This window comes from Micromys minutus, assembly GCF_963924665.1.
Source record: "Micromys minutus genome assembly, chromosome: 1".
Taxonomy (NCBI): domain Eukaryota; kingdom Metazoa; phylum Chordata; class Mammalia; order Rodentia; family Muridae; genus Micromys; species Micromys minutus.
The window spans coordinates 231,108,548-231,129,890 of NC_137969.1; the positions used below are offsets into that span (position 1 = coordinate 231,108,548).

Consider the following 21,343-nt stretch of genomic DNA (forward strand, 5'->3'; position numbering starts at 1 on the left):
AAACAAGAGTGTGAGTCAGGGACCACAGAACAGGAGCACTACACCACCATCTGCAGAAGCCAAGAAAGGGGAAAGCTACATGGGGTCAATAGTCAGGCATGCCAGGCAGGGCACGAGGCCTCAGAGCCCCCACACAGAACTTTAGGCTCTTGCTTATACACAAGAGGCACCAGCTGGCAGCCCGCTTCAGCCAGCAAACACAGCCTGCCCTAGCCCAGCATCCTTCAGCTAGTGTAATAGATATGGAAGTAGAGAGTCTTGTTGCGTAGCAAGGAGTACGAGTTATCAAACTTGAGCAAGTAGATACCCTCCCCAGGGTAGTCATGGCTGCCAGCTTGCACATCTCGGTGGCTGTCCCGCCGGTACACAGGCATGACCTCCCCGTAGCGGCCTCGTAGAGAACTTCTGGAGCCTCTCTCTACATCTCCCACAGGAACGGGTTCTGTAGGAGCAAAAGGGCAGAGTCTAGTTTTTTGTTTTGTTTTTTTAAGATTTATTTATTTATTTATATGAGTACAGTGTAGCTGTCCTCAGACACACCAAAAGAGGGCATCAGATCTCATCACAGATGGTCGTGAGCCACCATGTGATTGCTGGGAATTGATCTCAGGACTTCTAGAAGAGCAGTCAGTGATTTTTTTTTTCTCCATTCTTTCAGGTCTGTTAATGTCAAAATAGATTTGAGGGTTGAATGATTTAATGACACTTGTTAATAGAGTTAAATAGCATTAAAAAGACCAGAGATAAATAACAGCTCATTTTCAAAATCTTGGCATGTACTGTGTCAGCTACAGAGTCGTTTTCCAAACATAGCCTTATGTCTACTTTGCTATTATTAGAAAAACAAAAGTTTGGTTTCTATTGACAATGTCTTTAGACATATGTTAGAGCTTTACTTTTGTGTTCACTCGTCATTTGTAATGAACTTAACTCTAATTTTTCAATGTTGATTTGGATTTCTACTTTCATCATAACAATTCCAGTAATTTTCCTCTAAATCATTCTTATAAATTAGCATATAACAATTACCTATCTGAAGAGAAAAGAACAGAAGCAAGAAACCTAAAATATTCCTCATAATTATACCATACTTGGAAATTTTATCCAACATATTTATGGTTTTATATTTATTAGTCTTAAGAGGTTCATTTTTCTTTTTTTTTTAACATCTTTATTTTACAAAACAAAGATAAATGTACAGATTTCAAGCATTTTTGCATAAAATTATACAATACATTTTTGTCAGTACTTTTTTTTCAGATTTTAAAATAATTTTTACATACATCTATATGAATAGTCAGTACTTGGTCTTTTTAAAGGTTTGACAGTATGCATCGAAAACCCAATAGTTACAATGAGCACAAAGTACATGCAAAACAAAATGTAACATGAAAATAGTCAAAGTTTTCTTGTTGTGTAAAGATTTTTTTGTTTTGTTTTGTTTTCTTTATTTCTTGGACTTCCTACAGTCTGTGAGTTGTTTGCAGTCAGTGATCTTAACCACCGAGCCATCTCTCTAGTCCCCAAGGGCAGAGTTTAGATATGAGTTTATAGACTGAATACATCCTGCCTGAAGGTAAGAGAGTGGTTCTCACATGGGAACTCTATTGTCTTCCTACATGCACTAGGGAAAGTCCAGAGATCTTGGTTATCAACATGACTGTGGAATGAAACTGGCATCCAGTAGCCCAGAGTCCAATAATAAACAAACAGCAGTACCTCCTTTGAGAAACCATGATCCAGCCCAATAACCTTACAAGTGTCTAGTTTCCAATGCAGAAAAGCTACTTAAGAGAATAAAAACCTGGAAATCCTTACAGTACATGAAAGGAGTAGCTAACAGAAAGGAAATGCAGATAGACACATTGTATAATGTAACTCTAAAACTTCCAGTGTCCTGAAAAGTAGCAAGTAAGAAAAAAAAAAGTTCCCCTCATCCCTAAATCATATGTACTTCCTGGAAAACTTGAAAAAGCAAGTAAAGAAAATGATTCATGGTCATACATCAAAGCCAAGGACTACAACAAAAGCTTAGAGGTTACTTCTAGATTCCTCTCTATTTGTCACATCTTGAGTAGACACAACACATAACAAGAACGGAGCAGGGCGGGCCTTGAACAATGGCTCAGTGCTTAAGAGCACTGGCTGCTCTTCCAGAGAGCTCAAGTCCCAGCACCCATGTGGTGGTTCACAACCATCTAAAACTTCAGGTCCAATGGATCTGATGCCCTCTTCTGACCTCCACAGGCAGGTACACAGACATATGAGTAGGCAAAATATGCACATAAAACACAATAGTTAAAAAAATGTTTTTAGAGGATTAAAGAATGAAACAGAGACCACTACTCTTAACATGAAGCAAAGAATTTGCATCCAGCTAGCAATGGCAGTTTGGAAGAAAGAAGGGAGAAAGAAGAGTGGGGTACTTTTAGCTTAAGCCACAGGGTGTGGCTTAAAGTCAAGAATAAATATTACAAACAGAGAAAAAAAAAATCATCTTGAGTTCCAATGTGATCTGAAAACGCTTCTGCCCATTCACACACATGGAGAAAGGGGAAATAACTAGATACTTGTTAAAAGAGGGAGTAGAGGGGAGGGGAAAAGGGAAAGGGTCCACTAAAGCATCACTACAGACCCATCAGCCTGCAATGCTGCCTTGCATTCTTAGTGGGAAGAGAAATGCTACAATCCATGAAGAAGCCACTAGCAATTAGGTAGAGGAAAATGAATGAAAATTAAACTTACCTTCAATTTCCTCCTCTTCCTCCTCTTCCTCATCCTCGTCCTCACTGGAATCACTGACCTGCACAGTTATATCAGTGCTGGTTACTGGGGTCCAGTCAAAATAAACTCCAAAACCAATATCATAGTCATCAGTTGCGAATTCCCAGCAGACGCGCTTTCCCTCAGGATGGGTGGGGACCCGGATGGTGACGACTTCTCCCCGCTTCACTACCAGACGGCTGTTCTTCTCCTTGCCCAGCTTGCTTTTGAACTCCTTCACTTTGGCAAAGGTCCAGATGCACGGAGGAGCCATCAGAGGTGGAGAGACTGAAAGGACAGACAGCTTACTACTGAGAAGATGGGGAAACGCCCCTGGCCCAGCATTTTGCTATGTTAACATACAATATTCTTTCTAAGGGCTTCTACCACTGCCCTTCACTAGTTTTCTTTCCTTCTTTCTGTCTTCCATCCTTCAAGCATCTACTGGAAATGAAGAAACTATTTTCTATGCTTCCAAGGGTCTCACCTTTCCGGTGGTCCCCCAGAAGATCTGCAGATTCCAAGTCTGAGGAAAGAACATCTATAGCCCCAGTGTGCTCAGACTGGATCATAACCGTGTCTTCAGGTCGCTGTGGAGCTTGGTACTTGGCCATCTACACAACAGAATTCTGGTTAGAGGGCTTATGATGTCAGATTCCAATTAGCATCTTTCCAAATGCAGGCTGCCCCGCCTCTTCCCTGATGCTGCATTCAGAAAGTTAAGTGTGCTAATCAACATTCTTTCTGCCAAGTGCAAGATAACCCTGAATTCTACTTTTTAACATCACCAAAATGTCCCCTAAAGATTTTTCTTCCCTGTGTTTGCAACTTTAGAAAAAGTGTTGTTTTGTTTTTCTCCAGACCATCTACAAAATCTTCCCCACAAATATTCTCACAGCTTATCCTACATCAATGTTTCCGACACATTCCCAATTGCAAGCATCATTTTATATCAAAGGTTCTCTTCCTTCCATGTTCTTTCCATCCCTCTGTATCCTTTTCCTATTTCTCCCTAATTTACCCTTCAGGTTATAAGTTGCCCCCTCCCCATTTCACTAGCAATGTTCTTCAAGGTGTGTGTGTGTGTGTGTGTATGCTGTCACCTATGTATGGACACCTGCAGAGGACAGAAGAGGACATTAGATACACTGGAGCAAGAGTTACAGGCATTCGTGAGCCACCTGATATGAATGCTGAGAACCAAACACAGGTCCTCTGGAAAAGCAGAAACCACTTTAACTACTGAATCAGGGAGCCATCTCTCTAGCTCAACAATGTTCTCATATAAACTACAATTTCACCTTAAGCCAGCCATAGCACTGTTCTGTTTGAACAGTGTATTTGCTGCCAGATACCCAACTTGCATAAAAGGATACAAACGGGATGCAAACAGCCCTCTTGCAATCTAGAATGATTTCCCTCTTAATCTCTTATGTTGTGTTCCTTGTTTCATGTCCTTTTGCCTTTATTTCCTGTTCCTTCCCAGCTGGTAGGCAACTCAACAAGAAATCTATACCTGCTGCCCGCCGGGGGAGAGCACACCAGTGAGTCAGCAATCCCATCAGAGAGACTGGAATTGTACTTGTTCAAGTAAATCAAGTTGTAATCCTCCCAGGCTGTGTTCTCACAAGATCTGTTTCAGAGGCCAAACCCTCTCCTTCTCATCCACACAGCTAAGTAAAGCAAACCAGACCTTGGCTACCAAGTTTAAAGGAACCCTTCAGTTAACACTGTAGATGTAATTTACCACTTAATTAGCAGCAGAGTCTTAGTAAAGCTTTTAGCCTTAGTTTCCACAATTGCTAAATAAGGACACTAGTGTTTATCTCAATGGGGTGTGATCAGCAGTAAATAAAGTTTAAACTACCAAGCATTATGTGAAAGGTATAATGCTTGATGCCTTTATTGGTAAAAATTCTAATTACATCTCACTAACAATGCAAATACTAACATAAACCATCCCCACCTGCCCTGCCTAGGTCCAAGGAATCACCAGTATGACACCACTCCTATAGACTCCACAGAAATAGAGGAGACTCCATAATGCAGCTAAAGTCAATGATTTCAGGCTGTTCACGTTAAGGTCTTAGAGAACATGAGATATCTGTTCTGACACTTCATTTTTTGTGTGACAGGCTATGCGGGAGAGACAGTAATTATTCTCCAAACAATTAAAAAGGAAATGCCTTACAGGAGTGCCTAGCCCATGTCCCCTGGGCTGCATGAAGCCCAAAGTTACTTAAAACACTGAGGTTTTTTCCAAAAAACATTTTCTGTAACCTAACAATGCAGTTCTCAAGTGTGAACTTTATAGATGATGATATGTTCCAATGCCCAAAAGTTGGACATGCCTGCTGGGAGTGACAGTGAATTCTGAGAGCCACAGTCTCGATAGTGCTTCTTCCAACCCACCCAGTACGTGCCTAAGTGTGGGTGCCAGAAGCTGGCCTTTTCCCTAAGAGTGAGCCTGAGTATGCCCTACCTCACTGAGAACCTGGGTCTGGCCCGCTGGCAGTGACGCCTGCTCCCCCGGAGCCTGAACCTCTGAAGCACCAGCCGCTTTCTGTAGTTCTTCTGTGGTATCCTTACTCACTGGAGATACCATCTGTGGCCTCTCAGAGGAAGAAAACATGTCAGTTCAAGGGGTCTTTAAAGAGTCATAATTCTTCTGGAGGAACCCTGAAATAAACAGCATTCAAAAGACACCCAACCCCTCCTGAGTTCTGCACTTAGACCCCTGTCACTTTAGCTGACCACTGACTCTCAGTGAGGGCACGAACTGGAAAAGCCAGGCCCCAGGCCCCAGAGCCACAGCAAACACAGCTCAGTCATCAGATGCACTCAGGGTTGGCTCAACATGTTTGTGGCATATAGTATGATGCTGTAATATATGTAGGTTTTGTAAAATGATTAAAGGAGTCAATATATTCATTACTCCACATACTTACTTTTTGTAGTATAAGTACATTCTAATTTACTCTTCATATTTTTTGAGTATAAATGTATCATTATTAAGTATAGTGACCATGCTGGCAGAGACCTCTTGATCTTATTTATTCTGTCAACATTCTACTCCCTGTGTGCCAACTCCTGGTAATCATCATTCTGCTCTCTCTCTCTCTCTCTCTCTCTCTCTCTCTCTCTCTCTCTCTCTCTCTCGTGTGTGTGCGCGCGTGTGTGTGTGTGTGTATAGTGTATGTGTGGTGTGTGTGTGTATAGTGTGTGTGTGGTGTGTGTGTGTATAGTGTGTGTGGTGTGTATGTGTATAGTGTATGTGTGGTGTGTGTGTGTATAGTGTGTGTATAGTGTGTGTGTGGTGTGTGTGTGTATAGTGTGTGTGTGGTGTGTGTGTGTATAGTGTGTGTGGTGTGTGTGTGTATGTTTGTACACAGGGCACCTGTGTTCATACAGAGGCCAGAAGAGGGCATCAGACCCCTGCGAACGTAGGTTGAAGCATTTGCAGGACGAGTGGCACGCAAACTCTAGTCTCCACTCTTCAGCATTCAGCCCCCTGCTCTCCTCTTCTTTGGGATGGCTTTATTCTTCACTCGCTACTTGCTCCAACCAGAATTCTTATACACAGTTGGGACTCCCAGTTGTTTCTACACAAAAGTCACAGAGATGAGGCTACCTGGGCCAGACACTGGCCACTGAACAGAAAGTGCTGGTTGATTGCAAGGGCAGATGGGAAATTAACAAGAGCTGGAGGACTGAGACCGTTTCTGCACTGGTTGCCCATCTCCACGTTCCAGCTAAACTCAGTGGCTACACTTGGGCAGGACTGTTTGTGTCCTTGGTGCTGGACCAGGGGTGAGCAGATGGGTGTGTTCATGTCTCCTGAGGACAAGGTCATGAAACGGGTGAGTTGTGCTGCCTTTCATTTCTGCTGGCTTTAGACAGACCAGAAAGTAACTAGCCAGGGCAGCAGCACAGTCCCCAGACACTCTGAAAATCTACTGCTGATAAGACATAACAAATTTTATTTTTATAGCACAGTCTGGGGACCCCTGCAGTACTTAGAACCCCTTGGGAGAGTCTGACACATTAAAACTTTTCAGAATACTAATACCATTTTATTTTCTTCATTTTCTGAAGTAGTCAGTGGAATTTTCCAGAAACTTCCTGCCGTGCAACAATACAGCAGAGCAAGTCAAGATGCGGAGGTAAAAATTCAATTGGCTTTTATTAAGCCAGACAGTAAAAGGATTTATACTGACTTACTGTACTATATTTGCTTTTGAAGTTGATTATTTTTCATTAAAAACATACTATTTATACTACTATGTAATAAGTTAATTACTGTTTTCAAATGAGTAAAATAACAATATTATAACTTTAGGTCTTAATTTCTAATATGATTTTTAAAAATCTGGAGGTCTTTTAAGACCATGTTTTATACTGTAGCCTACATTGACCCCGAACTTGTAGCGATCCTCCTGTCTCAGCCTCCTGAATGCCAGGATGATAGGTGTGCGCCACCGCATTTAGCTCTAATACAGTAAAAAATAAATTCTTGAAGTCTTCACTAATTATTAAAAGTGTAAACATTCAAGAGATCCTGGCTTTCAGAATATCAGTTTTCCTCAATTGTATAAATAAAAAAATCATTTTTTTAATTTCTAGATTATGTCTTCTTCAAATAAAAATAGGTATCTTTTAGAATACCCAAGTCATGCCAGCCCACCTCAGAACAACTGAGAAATATGACTCAAAATCAAGCTTGCTTAAATCATCTAGTGTACACGGGAAATGGGTGAACCCATTTTAATTCTTAGAAACCCAGATACCTCAACCCTTTTTTTTGTTTGTTTGTTTTGGTTTTTTGTTGTCCCTTTACTAGAAGGCAAGATGTTTTGGTCTCCCAAACCAACCGTGAATATGGAACTTAAGATTCTCGGAACTCTGACCTTATCACCTGAACCACTCTGCCCAAGTCACTCACCAACAGTGACTGCTTGGATCTTTAACAGACCTCAGCATGTCAAGCAACTCCTAGGGGAGCCTTTGCACACACTGTAGCTTCAGACACAAGAAGTTTCCTCTGGATAACTTACTGCATGCTCCCCTCAGCTCTTCCCTTGAGGATCGCTTTCTGAGAGGGTTCCTCCATGCCCCTGTTTGAATGACTTCCCAGCATCCTCCACTGCACTTGCCATGAGCTGACATCATATGAACCACTTTTTGTTGACTGCAAGATACACATTTGTCTTAAAATTTACTACAGCTGAAACACAGGGTATAATAAAGGTACAATATCAAAGCGTGTACCAAGCTCTCTCACTGGTCTGTGTGGGCTTCAGCCGATGTGTGGAATACTATAAACTGGGGAAAACTGTTCAAGTGTTCTGTCTAGACCACACTAGTCAGAAAACATACCTACAGGGTGAGGTTCCTATTCTCAGGGTTTTTTTTAGCCCTGACACAGTGCCAGATTAGAGACATTCATGTTTTCTTGCAGTTATTTTTTGCTGGGGGGTAATTCTGGTTTTGCTTATCTTCTCATTGACGGTGCAGGCTTCTGATATCCTAGTGTTGGGGACCCCATTACACTCTAGCTGGAGGACTTTTCCCCTTTCTCGGTTATATATATAATAGCACATTTCACAGGTAATGAAACAAGCTACACGTTTGTTTTCTGCTTGCCACCCTCAGCAGATCCATGACACAGTGCCCTGGACTATTCAGTTCATCTTCAGGTTTTGGAACCAAGGAGAGTCTCAGGTGGACAACGAATGTCTGTGGGGTGAGCAAACAGCAGCCATCTCCTGCCTGCTGAAGAGTTAAAGGGGAACAGTAGTAATCTTGGATCAGCCTATCATTTGTACTACTGGGAAGACTGACACTCTCAGAGCTCAGCAGAATTATTAACCTAATATTATTATATGTTGCATCTAAAACCAACAAGCCTCTTCTTTGCCTGAGTATATGCTACCTTGGACGAACAGTTTTACTTATAAAATATTTTTAAGCTTTCTTTTATGTACATATATGTATTTATTTGTGTGTACTATGTGAGTTCATATGCATGTGCTGTGCAGGTGCGCTTATGTGTGCACAGCAGCCAGAAGAGAGTGTCAGATGTGACATGTGACCTTCTCAATTACTCTCTGCATGTTCCTTTAAGGCAGAGTCTCTACCTGAAGCCGTGGCTCACATTTCAGGTAGGCTGAAAGCCAGCAAGCCCAGCAGATCCTCTTCCCTCTGTTCCCTTATTGGCAGACATGCCCAAAGTGTTATGTGGATGCTGGGATCTCAACCCCAGACTTCATGACTATAGAGCAAGCAAGTGCTCTTAACCACTAAGCCACCTAATACCAATTTAAAAATACTTTGAAGAAGGCTTGTAATATCCATGTGAATTTAATATTCACATTAGAATTTTTTAAATATTTATTTTATGTATGTGAGTACACTATGTCTTCCTTCAAACACACCAGAAGAGGGCATCAGATCCCATTACAGATGGTTGTGAGCCACCATGTGGTTGCTGGAATTTGAACTCAGGACCTCTGGAAGAGCAGTCAGTGCTCTTAACCACTGAACCATCTCTCCAGCTCTCACATTAGAATTTTATGGTCTAAAGAATTAGCAAAGGTTATTTTGGGAAAGAGAAGTTTCTAGTTGATGCCAGTGATAGACTATGTTTTAAAAACCCTTCTAAGTTAATTAAATCTTGTAGCTTATACTGCCCCAGACCAGGGAGACTAACCTGAGGGATGGGGAGAAGCTGGCCAGGCACACAGCCTCACCAGAAAAGCTAGAAAACCATTGTTTCTATTTTCCAGACATGAAACACAGGTGCAGGGCTTCTTAGCTCCCACATTTATAAACAAAACTTTAAAATTAAACCATTTTGTCTAAGAATGTCATATGATTTTCAAGAAACTTACTTTCAACAGTTCTCTGCTCTAGACCCATCCTTTAAAGACCCCCTCATACCTAAGAGACTGTAACAGGAAGATGAAAAGTCCCTCACCTTAGGGAAGGTCAAGAGCATAAGCTACTTACTCCATGTCATTAAAACCTTGAGGGGATGGAGAGATGGCTCAGTGGTTAAGAGCACTGGCCACTCTTGCAGAAGACCCAGGTGTGATTCCTAGGGCTCACATGGTGGCTCACAACTGTCTGTCACTCCAGTACCTTCTTCTAGACTCTGTGGACTCCAGGCAGGCCTTATGGTGCACAGATATACATATAGACAAAACACACAGCAAAAGAAAGCCTCAAGGAAGACTTCTGCATATAACAGCGTAGCCTTCCTAAGTGCAGAACTTAAGTCTCTACTATCGGTCATGATGAGGAGCTACAGCTGTGGGGCCCGGCACCAAGCACAGATCTCACCATTTCACTCTCCTCACTTTAACAACAGGGAACGATACCTGTTTTATTGAGTTATAAGAATTGAAGATAATGCATTTTAAACCATGATATTTAGCAAACAACTATTTCATAAAACATCATTTCTATTATTATTGAGAGCATTCAAACAAAGCATGGTTACTTATTACATTATCCCCAACTACATTATAAATCATTTCATATGCAGAAGAGAAAGAACTGAATACAGCTCTGGAAGCATGAGATGTTTAACTCTTTTGAATCCCCAGCCATGTCTGGTGTTTGCACAGGGCAGAGACCACAGGCTCTACCAGGCAGCACTGCACAGAAACTGAGCTACTGGGTTGGGATACTTAGTGAAGGCAGACTTCTGTGTTCCACGGTGACTCATGGCTTCCTGAAATGCTACGACCCAATATGACCCTTCCTTTCTACTACATGCATAGCAGCAACAGTGGGTGGATGAGATGGACAGAGAAGAAAACCGAGTGGCTGGAGAAATGAGTCGGTTAAGAGCTGCTCCTTCACAGGAACTCAGTTTGGTTCCCAGCACCCAGCTCAGGCAGCTCACAACTACCTAGAACCCTGACTGCAGGGAATGTGAGTCCCTCTTGTGGCTCCTGTAGGCATTAGATATGCACATGAACATGTACACATATGTACTCGAAGGCACTCACACATACATGTAAAATAAAATATACACAGTATAAAAAAGATTGGCAACCTAAATGTTTAACCTGAAAAATGACATTTAAAAACCTGCGAATGCCTCACCCCTTAGAGCTACTGCCACCTTCCTCACCAGTTCCTTCAGTGTCAGGACAAATCTTCCAGCAGCATTTTATCCCAAGCAGTTGCTTGTCCCTACCTGTAGGGTGAGGCCTGGGGTGCTGGATCAGAGGCAGAAGTCAGCCGAGAGTTGATTTTGGTGTTTTCCAGATCTTCCTTCTCTAGAAAACCACGGAAAGAATTTGATATGTAAGAGGAAACACTAACACACACCTATAATTCAGTTCTTGACAGGCCGAAGCAGGAAGATCAGGAGTTCAAGGCCAGCCTTAGCTACATAAAGAGTTCAAGGCCAGCCTGGGATACCTAAGACACTGTCTAAAAAAAGTCATTGTGTCAAGCATATATCTATATCTCACCGTTTATAAAAATCACTTCAAGGGGCTGGAGAGATGGCTCAGAGGTTAAAAGCACTGGCCGATCTTCCAGAGCACCTGGGTTTGGTTCCCAACACCCACATGGCAGGTCACAAATGTCTGAAACTCCAGCTCCCGGGCACTGCACACGCATGGTGCACTTCCATACACACTGGCATTAACATTCATATATGTAAAATAAGAACAAAATCTTTTTAAAAATCAATTAGAAACAGTTCAAAGATTATACAAGAATGAAAAATTTGAAATTGCTACAGGAAGCAAAGGGAAAATGGTTCAAGATACAGGTGTGGCAACAGTTTTCTGAAAAGGCTCAACAGCCCAGGGAATGCTAGCAAGAACTAACAAATGGAGCTGCAAGGAATGAAAAAGCTTCAACACAGCAAAGAGACAATTTTCACAGTAAAGAGACAGCCTACCAAGAGGGGATTAATGTCTAGAACATACAAACAGACAGACAGACAGACACACACACACACATACACACACAGAAAGAGAGAGAGAGAGAGAGAGAGAGAGAGAGAAATAATCTAAATAGTACATGGACAAATGAATAGATAGTTCTTAAGACAAGAGGCACACATAGCCAGTAAAGAAAAAAAAAATGTACAACACTTTAGCCATCAGGAAAATGCAAATCAAAACTACAATGAGATTTGATTTCTTCCAGATTGAAATTGAGATTATCAAAAATCCCCACAAAATAACAAAAGCTTGTGAGGAGGCAGGTGGTTTGTTTATATATTGCTGATAAGATTAGAAAATAATAAAACCACTATGGAAATCAATGAGTCTTCAAACAATGCAAAATAGAAGGGCTGGAGTGGTTACGAGCTCTTGCTGCAAACTCAAGAGGAGGACTAGAGTCTGGATCTCAGCTCCCATATAACAAGCCAGGCATCCTATGTACCCCTGTAATTCTGGCTCCAAGGAAGATGGAGACAGGAACATTTCTGGGACTTTCTGGCTTCATCCTAGCCAAGAAAACAAGAGCTCCAGGTTCAGGGAGAGATTCTAATGAAGAAAAAAAAAAACAGATAGAGTGTAACAAAGGACATTTTACTCTCTTCTGGCCTCTGTTCACACACATAGAACACATACATACACAGACATTTAAATTAACTAACTAATTAACTAACCAACTAACTAACTAAAAGTCCAACTATTATATGTTCTAGATAAAGTACCATGGGGTAACTGACCCACAGGAATCTAAGCACATTCTGGGGATACCTGCACACACTTACTATAAAACTATCCAAGTCATAGAACTGGATGCCCATCAGATGAATAAAGAAAACATGACACACAAAGACACATACAGTTGATTTTCTTCTTTTTTCCATGTGTATATATGTATAGTGTTTGTGCGTGGATGAGCCTGTATTCACATGTGTGGACACATGCATGTGTATGCATGAGTGTGGACATCTTAAGTTAACATCAGGTGTCTTCCTAGGTTGCTCTCCACTATTTATTTAGGATTCTTAATCATCTTTCTGGCTCACTCCTTGAGACTCTCCTTGTGCACACAGGTCAGTGCATTTACACATTCCCTATTCTAAGCCCCTCTACTTAAGGTCAAAGAAACTAAAGCCCCAAGTCTACTTCCTAATAAAAAAAAAATACAGTGTAACAAAGTATGTCTTAAGCGCTGAGCATTTGTAGAAACATAAAAGTGAAGACAAGGGAAGTGTCCATGATCTAACCTTGACCCAGTCTCATTTCTCCATGACATGATCTCATTGTTCTTTATGTTGGCTGGCAATCTCATCCCCAGAAAAACTGCTCAGTCCACGTCACCCCAAATTCCTCCCACTAAAGAAGCTGACAGGAAGAGCCCCCCTGATGCTCCCACCTGCAGCTCAACTCTGCTGAGGTATCAGGCTCACAAGTGTCTCCCCTGTGCAGACTTGGAAAGCTGCTTCAGAATGAGTCCTACTCCAGTTGCCCACTCAGCCCCTCTCCCCAGGCTGCGGTCTCCACCTCAGCTGAGTCTGCTTTCCCACTGTTCCCTCAAAGGAAGGAACTAAAACACACAGCTCCCCCCTACACCACCCCAGGATCTCCTAATCCCTGTGGAGTTCACTAATCTCATATTTCTGAGAATAACACTATCCAGACACTAGTTTTGTTCTTAAACTGCAAATTTGTTCTAAATACATCAACCAGGTTTCCCTTAGCTTCTAAACATAAATTTTCTCTAAGTCTACTCCCTCTTATGCTCTATTTTTGAGATAAACTTTGGAAAAATAATGGAATTTTAAACTTGAATTTAGATTTTATACACCCATATTATTAATTCAAATTAATTTAAGTTATACTCATAACTGTTTATTGTATAATAAAATACAGATACAAATTTTCATTCATCTTTCTAATTTGTTTTCTTTAAAACATTTTAATATATTCTATTATTTACTTTAGGAAAACCAAAACATACAGATAAGCAAAATAACCACAAAGCAACAGCAATCAAGCATAAATCTACTAAACCAAGACAACCACTGTTAACTATTTGATACAAAGCATTTCAGAAATGTATTCATACATATAAACAGGCTTGTATGTAGCATGTACATGTGCCTATATGGGCACATTTGCTATGCCCTTCAGTGTCTATTCCTAAAAGAAGACAGGCATCAAATGCTAGTGAGCATTGGTCATGAACTTGGTTTGTGGTTGATTAAAAAAAGAGACATACCATTGCTCTAAATGATTGTATCTTTCATCTAATGACTTTGGAAAATGTCCATGATCAGTGTCTAAAACTGTCTAATTCCATTAGAAACTAAAAAACGCTTTTTCCTTAGACTAGCACTTTGAATGTGTATAAGTGAGAAGAATTCTTCTACCAGAAAAGATTCCCCACATGCATTACATGGCTACTCATAAATTGCATGGGAGACTCATAAAAGAAAGGCAGAACCAGGTATGCTTGATGCTTTCAAGAGGCTGAGGATCTTGAACTAAGGCCAGCCTGGGCTACACAGGGTACAATAAAAATAAACAAAGGGAGAGAAAAAGAGGAAGACAAAGGGTTAATTCTGTACCGATTGGCAAAGTAATTAGAAAAATGGGTGAACAATGACTGCATTTTGCTAACCTTGCCAGTGATAGCTCCTTAAAGGGGCTCCTGTGTTCCCCTTCGACGGGACCCATCAGCCGTGCTTACAGCTTAAGTTGTAGGCTCACTTTACCACTGCCCCACTCAGACCTGGAGGCAGACACCACTCTAATGAGCACCAGCTCTTTTTCTTGGGCCGCTCAGGAATGGGATGACTCCATTAGCTCTAGAGTGCATGAGCTGCTGGTGAAAGAATGAGTTCAGTTTCCCTTCCCCCAACTTTTTTATCACCTGTTCTTTTGTACTTTGGCCTGTGTCCATCAGCAAGAAGGCCCTTGCTGCATGTGACCTTGGATTTCCTATAGAACTGTAAGAAATAAAGCTTTGTTCACTATAAATGATCCAATCTCAGGCTGAGGAAGACAGAATGCTTGCCTAGAGTGAACAGGGCCCTGGATTCAATCTGGCATGGCAAGGCAGACAGGAGAAGCTCAAAAATAGAGACCCTGCCTCATATGCCTGAAATGGGTTAAATTTTAAATGCTGAAAAACTGGGAGTATATATTATCCAACCTGGTTACCGTAGCACAAACTGGACTGAGGCATACATAAAGACATTCACATCGTGGTCTTCACAAGTGCTACACCTCAGATGCATGAACTACGTAGGCTGGAGGTAAAAGGGTGAGAAAGGATACCTTGTGCAAATGGTAACCGAGAGAATGCAGCTGGCTAGACCTGTAGGAGATGACATGGATTCGAGCTGGACATGGTGGTGAACTCCTATAATCCCCACATTTGGGATGTCAAGGACTGTTGTAAATTCAACACCAGCCTGGGTCACAACAAGACCTTGTTTCAAAAACCCACAAGACTATAAAACCAAGAATTAATCGATCAAACACACACATATAAGCATACAAATATCAAGCCAAAGGTATCACAAAGGACAACCAAGACTATTACTTAATGATAAAGAAGTCAGTCATTCATGAAAACATACTAATTTGGGAGGCTAAGGCAGGAGAATCAAGAACTTGAGGCTGGACTGAAGTCATAGGATGACCCTGTCTCAAAAAAGCCACAAAAACAAAACAAGTAACAGTATTTCAAGAGCCTAATATTATTTCATGTGTGTTTTAAAATGAAATAGTTGATTAATGTGGTAGTTTGAATATGCTTGGCCCTGGAAGTGGCACTATTAGAAAATGTGGCTTTATTGGAGTAGGTGTGGCCTTGTTGGAGAAAGTATGTTACTAGGCTTTGAGGCTCCTATATTCAGACTCTACCCAATATGGAATTAGAGTCTCCTCCTGGCTGCCTTAGGATCAAGATGTAGAACCCTCAGCTCCTCCTGCACCATGCCTGCCTGGATGCTGCCATGCTCCCACCTTGATAATGGACTGAACCTCTGAACCTGTAAGCCAGACCCAAGAAAAATGTTGTCCTTTATAAGAGTTGCCTTGGTCATGATGTTTCTTCACAGCAATAGAAACTCTAACTAAGACAATGGGCATATATAACATACTCTCATCCCTAATGTGGCACATCAGTGATATTTCCAATTTTTCACCATTAATGCTATAGTGCCTTGTGTATATTTCACATTTTTGCCAGGCTGCCATCTTTGGCAGGGATCACCCATCATTTTGCTTTTGTGGCAACAATAAGAGGATACCTGTTTTCCCACAATTCAACATCAGAATCCAGTTTGCAAACCATTTAGGAAATTGATAGAATTCAACACATGATGACTGTTTCCTTATTTTTCTTTCTGTGAGACAGGGTCTCATTATGTTGACCAGGCTGGTCTTCAGCTTTTGGACTCAAGTACTCATCTGACCCCAGCTTCTTGAATTGCTGGGACTGCATTTGTTTACCATCGACCCAACTTGGTATCTGTGAGTTATTCCTGATTGTTAACTTGATAAGTTGATACATTTGTATCCGATAAAACTTATCTAGAATCACCTGTGAGACAAGCATCTGTGAAAGCCAATGAGGAATTATCTAGATTAGGTTAGTCTCTGGGTTTGTCTGGGAAGGATTATCTTGGTTGTGTTAGCTGGAGTGAAAAGGCCCACTCTAAAAATATGTGTCACTGTCCCCTGGGTTTGAATCATAAACTGCATTTTAAAATACTGAGCATTCATTGCCTTGTTTCCTGACTCTGGATGCAACTTGACCACTTGACCAGCACCTCAAGCTCCTGCCACTACAACGTCCTCCCTATGATGATATGAATGAAATGGCCCCATAGACTCATAGGCTTGAATGCTTGGTCCACAGCAGGTGGAATTGTTTGGGAAGAATTAGGGGGTGTGATCTTGTTGGAGGAAATGTGTCAATGGGGGTGGGCTTTGATGTTTCAAAAGATTTGTGTCATTCCCAGTTACCTACACACACCCTTCTTTCTCTGTCTCAGGCTTGTGGGTCAGATGTAAGCTCTCAGCTACTTCTCCAGTGCCTGCTTGCTTTCATGCTCCACAACATGACATCCATAGACTTACCCTCTGAAACTGTAAGCAAGCCCCCAAATTAAATGTTTTCCTTTGTAAGTTGCCTTGGTCATAATATTTCTTTACAGCAATAGAAAAGTAACTAAGAAACTCACCATGATAGACTTGTACCATTGAATTGTAAGCAAAAATAAATTCTTTCTCACATAAGGGTCTTTTATCACAGCAACAAGATAAAGAACTCATATATTTTTCATTTGTGTTTATTTTATTAAGTTAGAGCACATGGATGCATATATCTATCTTTTACTTCTTTATTAGCAATCCTTGGAAATAAAATTTTCATACCCACTATTCAGTTTCCCTCCAGATTTCACTTCTGTTAGCAGGAAATAAATGTGACCATTTTCCATATCATAATATGTACATAATCTTTACCAATCTGCTAGACAAATTATGACACACTATTTTAACTTACAATCTTTTGATAAATTACATGAAAACAAACCCTTAATACATATAAAATAATTTGCCTTAAAAAAAAAAAAAAGCTTATACCATAACATTAGCCTACCTTCTCACTCAGCAATGACAGCAACTCTTTTGTGTATGTGTGTGTTATGTGTGTAGGTGTTTGCATGTGTGCAAATGGATGTGTGCAGGTTCATGCATGTATATGTGTATGTGGAGAACAGAAGTCAACATCAAGTGTATTCAATCACCTTTTATTTTTTGAGATAGGGTCCCTCTAAGTACTACTAGATGGCCTGGAACTCGCTAAGTAGACCAGAATGGCCTCGAACTCACAGAGATCTACCTGCTTCTACCTCCCAAGTGCTGGGATTAAAGATATCCACCACCAAACTCAGTCCTCTACCTTTTTTTAATTTGTGTGTTTGTACATATGTATGTGTGTATGACATGTGAGTACATGTATGTATGCTCCTGAGGAAGTGTGGTGGTCAGAGGAAATCTCTCAGGAGTGGTTCTTGCCCTCCACCTTGTTTTGAGGGGAGGTGCCTCCTGCTGCTGCTTCCTGCTGTGCTGTGTACTCCAGGTTGGCTGGCCCTGGAGCTTCTGGGTAATTCTCCCACACCTGCCACGGACCACAGCACAGAAGTCCTGGGATATCGACGTGCGCCGCTGCATCCGCTTTGTACCTGGGTTCTGCGGATTCTATCATCATGCTTATGGGACAAATGCTTTTACCCATGAGCCATCTCTCTGGCTTCTACCTGACTTTTTGAGATAGGCTCTTACTGTAGTTCATCAGTTTCGCTGGACTGGCTGGCCAGCAAACCTATCTCCTCTTTCCCAGCACTGGGGTTTACAGTTGTATGTCAACATACCTGGTATTAATGCCATGGTATTAGGGATCTGAACTCAGGTCCTCCTAATCACACAGCAAGCACTTTCCTAGGTAATCTCCCCAGCTCTGCTCTTTCATCCACTTAGAATAAAGCACAGAGTCTGTCCTTCAGACATCACTCCAGCAGACATTTTGTATAATACACAGGAGTCACATAAATTGAATTTTAAAAAAAAGGAAAGAACTTGAGTTAATGACTACCTCTATTCGACAGACCTTTACTAGGCCCTTGCTACGTGCCAGATACTATGTCCCATGCCGTGAACAGAGTTAAATGTGTGCCTTCAAAGACTCAGATAATGAAAACTGGCAAGCAGGTAACTGTAAATGCATATTATCTAGACAGAATAATTAACTAGATTAAACACTTAACAAAGAGGACAAGTATCAAAGGCTTCCTGAAACAGATGAAAATTAACTGTCTTAATGAGTAATAGGACCCAGCCAAGTCAAATGGAAAGGACACTGCAGGCAAAGGAAATGAAATAAGCCAAAGTGTGCACACACGCACGCACACGCGCACACGCGCACACACACACACACACACACACACACACACACACTATCTCTGCAGTTTAGTAGTATGGCTAGAAGCCATAGCAAAGATACAAACAGGTAACTGAGACACTCAGTGGCAGATCATCTACCTAGCATGTATCAAGCCATGGGTTCAACACCCGTCCAACCATCCACTAAAAGACCTTGAGAAAGTAGATTTCATTAATTTCATTCAGTTCTTCCTGACTTTTTTTAAAAAAACAAAGTGCATTTTATTTATTTACTTTTATACTTATTTATTTATTTATTTTATGTATATGCAAACTTTTCCTGCAAGTACATCTGCATACCAGAAAATGGTATGACTGTTGTGAGATGCCATATACATGCTGGGAACTCAACTCAAGACCTTTAGAAGAGCAGTAAGTATTCTTAACCACTGAGCCACCTTTCCAGCCCTGAAATGTTAGAGTGGTCAAATTTGGGTAAGCCTTCAGTAAGGGTGGATACCAGATCAGACAGAAGGCTTCTGCAGAAACTCACAGAAGACAGAGGACCTAACTAATAGATATTTGAGACAGATTTTGGAGGCCACAATTGGGCAATAACTAGGTGGCCAAATTTGTTTTTGATACAATGGTGCAGGCTTCTAAGCACCATTTATTTTCTTTCCTAAGGGCTAAAAAACTACCTGTGTGACATGCCCTGGAGCCTTGCTGAGGACTCACGTCTAATTTGATGGTGCGGATCTGAAGTCCCCGTCTTCCCTTGTAGAATAGCTGGTAGGTACATCTACAGCTGACCTCAACAGACCTCAGTGCTTATATAAATTCTATCTGCAGGTCCCTCAGGACAGCAAATGCAGGAGTCATTTGTCAGCCTTTTGGCTTTCAAACACCCAACCATCCCCCTGAAGGAGACTGGCTATTTCATACACTGTAAAGATGTCAGGAGACAGGCACATAACCTAATATCCCCTGCCTGGGACCTGAAACAGGTTTGGCATACGAGCAGAATTCTAGCATCATCTAGAGCACTGGCTGCATGGGTCTTCTCTGGCCTCTGGACACCTCCATCCCTCCCTCTGTCCCCCCTCAATCTAGTGAATCTTCCTTATCCTTCTAACAAATCCTCTCTCTGCTTAAAGCAATCAGAATTGGCTTCTGCTGCTTGAAACAACAAATTCACCAAAAACCCCTAGATAGGATTTGTCTGCATTCAAAATTTAAACTTAGGAGCGCCCATGGCATCCTGGCCTCATCCTGATCATCCTTATTGCTCCAGCAGAGACTTGATAACTTGTTCTGCTCTCTGAGTCATTTCCATACACCAGCCACCCTTGGCCTCACTTAAGACATCTGTTTGTATAAGACTGTCAGGTTACATGAGAGCCATTTGTGATGCCCCAGAACAAGTTTCATATTAGCATCAATGACCGCTGATCACAGATCACCACTAACATGTAACAATAAATTCTTGGGCCACTGTGAGAGAATTACCAGAGTGTAACCACAGTAAGACGTGAGCACCCAGGACTACAGAAATGGTGCTGACACGCTTGCTCAGATTTCTATTTGTAAAGGCTGCCATTATCTGTGAACTGTGACGAAATGGAATAGAGTAAAACACGGTAAGCCTTCTCATACTGCTTAGGATCCAGCTACTCTGCGAAGCAAGCCTTTCGCTGCTTGACATGATTCACTTATGTGTACACCTGTCCATTTCCACCCCTGAAGAAAACACCAAAACTCTTCTGGGATTGCTCCTGATGCTGCATTTCAGTCACAAGCAACCTGGGGACTAAATGGCGTCGTTATAATCTTAGTATTCCACTAAATAAGAAACATGCTTCCGTGTACTTGTATATATGACAGAAAGACTGACTCTTGCCAGGCTGGTCTCCAACTCCTTACATAACCAAGGCCTTTTATTTGTGTAGATGCCCTTTATTTTCTCTCAATAATATATACAATCTGAATAAGGTTTTGTATGCATATTTGAGCTAGTCACTCTGTGGTAACTGCTATGGTCTGGATATGGTTATGTCTGTGTACAGGTTCATGCGTAAGGAACTTGCACCCCAGAGTGAAGGCCTTGGAAGGTGAGTAGACCTTCTTGAAGTGGGACTGAGTGGGGTGGCCATAGATTTGGGGAGGTATGTGCTTTGGTTTTTGTTTTCTTTTCTTTCCTACAATCATGTGAGAGCAGTTTCTGGTCTACAAAGAGAACGCCAGAACCACTAAAAGTGTAGAAAAACAGCCAAAGAAAAGAAAAGAAGGCGCACAGACCTCAGGTCTCACAGCTAGAAGCTGGGGGAAGGGAAGCAGAGGCCTCATCCCAAAGATGGGGGGGGGGCAGTTCCGCCACGTAATGACAACCACACCCACACAAGCTTCAAATCCAGCTGTGTGTCTTGGTGACCTAGTGAGTCCTCTGGTAGGACAGGTCAGCTGCAGAAAGGACTTTCTTTTTGTCATTTAATGTGCCTCAGTGTACTGAGTATGATCAGAAAGAAAACCTGTTATTTAAAGCTCAGCTACCCTGCCTGGGGTACAGAAAACAATAACCATTCAGGAAGCCTTAGACTGAGAGACAACTGGTGGGGGGGGCAGTCCTGGAGAGCAGGAAAATAGGAGGCCAGACTCTCACAAGCAAATAGAAAGAAGCAAACAGGAGGCTCCAA

General features: G+C 41.6%; 1 protein-coding gene across 2 annotated transcripts in view; it reads right to left on the minus strand.

The window, feature by feature from the left end:
* Positions 1-224: 224 nt before the first annotated feature.
* The window catches only part of TMED8 (transmembrane p24 trafficking protein family member 8), a gene marked incomplete at both ends in the record, with an annotated part of 28,279 nt that continues 7,160 nt past the window's right edge, over positions 225-21,343 (minus strand). The window contains 5 exons of one of the 2 annotated variants that reach the window (XM_080941765.1): positions 225-442; positions 2,746-3,051; positions 3,251-3,377; positions 5,246-5,375; positions 10,970-11,051. In XM_080941765.1, coding sequence (XP_080797891.1) covers positions 225-442; positions 2,746-3,051; positions 3,251-3,377; positions 5,246-5,375; positions 10,970-11,051 — 863 coding nt within the window. Of the gene's footprint in view, positions 443-2,745; positions 3,052-3,250; positions 3,378-5,245; positions 5,394-10,969; positions 11,052-21,343 lie in introns of both variants that reach the window. The other variant, XM_080941764.1, reaches the window with a different exon arrangement.